We start from the raw sequence: 2891 nt of genomic DNA on the forward strand, positions 1-2891 counted from the left end.
CATTCAAGCGATGGCCTTGAATGTTTTTTCTATTTTGCAGGCAGAAGCTATGGGTTTACTCCTAGATGCTTCAACAGTTAAGGCCTTGGGATGGAACTCGATTACTTTCCTTTCTAATTGCAGGACATTGGTTGTTGCCGTCGAAGCAAGGAATTTCCTCAAAAGTTTGGGGCATTGGAGGATGAAACCTATACTTGTAGATTTCTTCAATATTGCTTCTAGCCTCAACTCTTACAATTTTCCCCCGAAAAAAGGAGTACCACGGCCTCTGCGTCATAAGATGCACACGACCATCTTATTAGACATGAAACAAAGTCAAATAAAAAGAAAACATGGCCATAACCGGTCATACTCGAGATTACATAGCTCATCTACATAATCTATGAGTGACTCGCCAACCAAACTGGTCGAATAAACCCAGAGCAACCATTTCCAGCCGGCTGCACCAAAGGCCATAAGCGCCTGCGCGTCCACATGCTGTAGTGATGACCATAGCTCGGTAGATAACCTACAAGAAATTAGGAGTTGATGATCGGTTAAAAACACAGTCATTTCGGCAATTACATATTGCCGAGAGAATGGCACAAACTCCCACATGAATTTGGCACTTCAACTTATGATGAATACCACCCAACTAGTTCCCAAACAAATTTGGAATACTCGTTGGTGGTGCTAAATTGTAAGTAATATGAATCGAGCACGAGAACAAGGTACTAAATTGACACAACAGAAATAAATGATAAATTGTCTCCTCCCGATTACAAAAACATCATTTTTTTGTTACCATGCCAGTTATGCTTAGCCAGATTACCTTTCGTAAGAACTACTTCCCTTTGGCAAAACCACATGAAAACTTTGATCTGGGAAGGAACCTTTGTTTTCCAAATATGTTTTTGCGCAAAATATGTCTGGAATCCATCAGATCCGCATAGATAGACTTCACAGTAAATGCACCATTAGTGGTTAACCTCCACTGGAATGAATCTGGCATCCGAGTCAGATTAATTGATATCAACTTAGAAACCGAATGGATCCACTTAGTCCATTTGTCACCCAACAAAGACATGCGGAATTGGATGTTCAAATGGCTAGCCTCAAGAACAGAAGCCACCAACCTCTTTTATAAATACGATAATATATAATCTGGTATCGTAGAGTTAATAGTGTCACCCAACCAGGTGTCTTCCCAAAAACTTCTCGATTGACCACCCATATTCCTAGGATCAAGAATCTTATTGCCCATTCTCTGGCCAAAAAGGTTTCCTTGTGTAGATCTTCCTCTTGTTGCTCTTTCTTGTGCAATAAAACCTCCAGATGTAATCTCAGAATGGCCTATGAAGCCATTCCTTTTCCTTTGGGAAAACTTTTATCGGTACACTGTTAACTGTTTGGGATATTAAGTTAGTAAAATCTAGCCCACCTCGAGGGCTTAGTTTGCCCAAAAGAAATTAGCTTCACGCGGTAGGCGAGCATCTTCTTATACATACATGAACCATGATGTGAGCATTGCCCATTCTATCAGAAGGAGAAAACAGAACAAGAGCGAAAGCTATTAAATTCACGAGAAAGTGGTTCTTTTTCCAATGACCCGTATGTCAACAAGCAGCAAAATAAGCTGAGGATGTTGACACACACTTTCTTGCTAAAATCCACGCAGCCAGGACACATGTAAATTGCCAAATGTAACACTGACATACATATAGTACAAGGTTAGCATAGCCCCCAAGCGTGCACATCAGGCACAAAACTGCCCCTTCTTCGCATGAACTACTCCTACCAGTAGTTCTTGCAAATCAGGACTAAACGTGATGGCCAGCTTGGATGCTAGATTAAGGTTGACCAGCTAATAATAAACTACCTAGCCAACCCAGGCATTATTGTTCCATAATATTTGGGTACCTAAGCTATATGTATGTATCCGGCAAAGCCTGCAAATCTAGCTAACTAGCAGTGGTAGTAAATCACAGAGCGGCTCTAGCTAGCTAAGTTTCTATAACTATGTACCTAGCTACGGGTCTGATTTAGGGTTCATCGTCGAGTGGCTCGTCGTTGTGGATGGGCTTCTTGCCCCTCGCCCTATACGCGTAGTCCTTCCTCAGCATGTCGTGCATCTCGTCGGCCGCGTCCCGCCGGTGCCTCCTCGCCGCGCGCATCTCCACCGTCCTAACTGGCCGTGAGCCGCCGACAGGGACGGCCTTTCCTGCATCATCACCAACCACAAGCTGCCGGCCGCCTCCGAGATTCAGGCCGTCTCTTGCGCCGAGCACCGCCACTGCAGAGATAGTAGTGCCACGATTTAACAAGGGGTGGATGCAAATCTCAAAACCAATAAACAGGGGAAATATATACAATAATACAGATAGAGATAGGTCGATCGGTGGAGACAGTAGCAGGGAACTCACCATGGCGAGCGCAAGCAGTGGGAAGGTAGAGCGTGAGCAATAATGGGGAGAAGAGCAAGACAACCACAAGGACTGCACTGCTGATCCTTCTTCTGCAGCTCATGGTGTTCGATCTTTTTCTGCGTGTGTATGTGTTTGTGTGTCAATAGGAGTTTGAAGAGAAGGTACAGGGTTGGGGTTTGTTGAGATTTATAGGGAAAGCAATGGCCAGTGTTTTAGGCTAGTATGGGGTCTAGGGATAGATATGCAGTCAAAGCTAGCTGAGGATGGATACCTAGAGAACATCTGTTCTGACCGTACCACCCTGATAGTCTTGTTTAACGAACCCCCAGGCAGAGGAGCAGGACTTGTTTAATGCTACGATCCTGATTGTGCCTGGTAAGTGTGTATCAACCCAAAGCATCCAAGAGCACAAGACCTAATTAATCTCACTCTGTACTGAGGCGTGTGTAAGCGCCGTATGTTAATAGCTTTTGTTTGAAAGTTTGT

The 2891-nt window shown here is 44.1% G+C and overlaps 1 protein-coding gene across 1 annotated transcript; it reads right to left on the reverse strand.

The window, feature by feature from the left end:
• Window positions 1-1673: 1673 nt before the first annotated feature.
• Window positions 1674-2610, reverse strand: LOC125541805. The gene is made up of 2 exons (XM_048705117.1): window positions 2403-2610; window positions 1674-2272 (listed from the first exon to the last, which is right to left on the reverse strand). Exons 1-2 carry the CDS (start codon window positions 2503-2505, stop codon window positions 2022-2024), a joined length of 354 nt encoding a protein of 117 aa, XP_048561074.1. The 5' UTR covers window positions 2506-2610; the 3' UTR covers window positions 1674-2021.
• Window positions 2611-2891: the final 281 nt, after the last annotated feature.

The sequence above is a fragment of the Triticum urartu genome, chromosome 2 (genome assembly GCF_003073215.2).
Source record: "Triticum urartu cultivar G1812 chromosome 2, Tu2.1, whole genome shotgun sequence".
In the NCBI taxonomy this organism is placed as follows: Eukaryota; Viridiplantae; Streptophyta; class Magnoliopsida; order Poales; family Poaceae; genus Triticum; species Triticum urartu.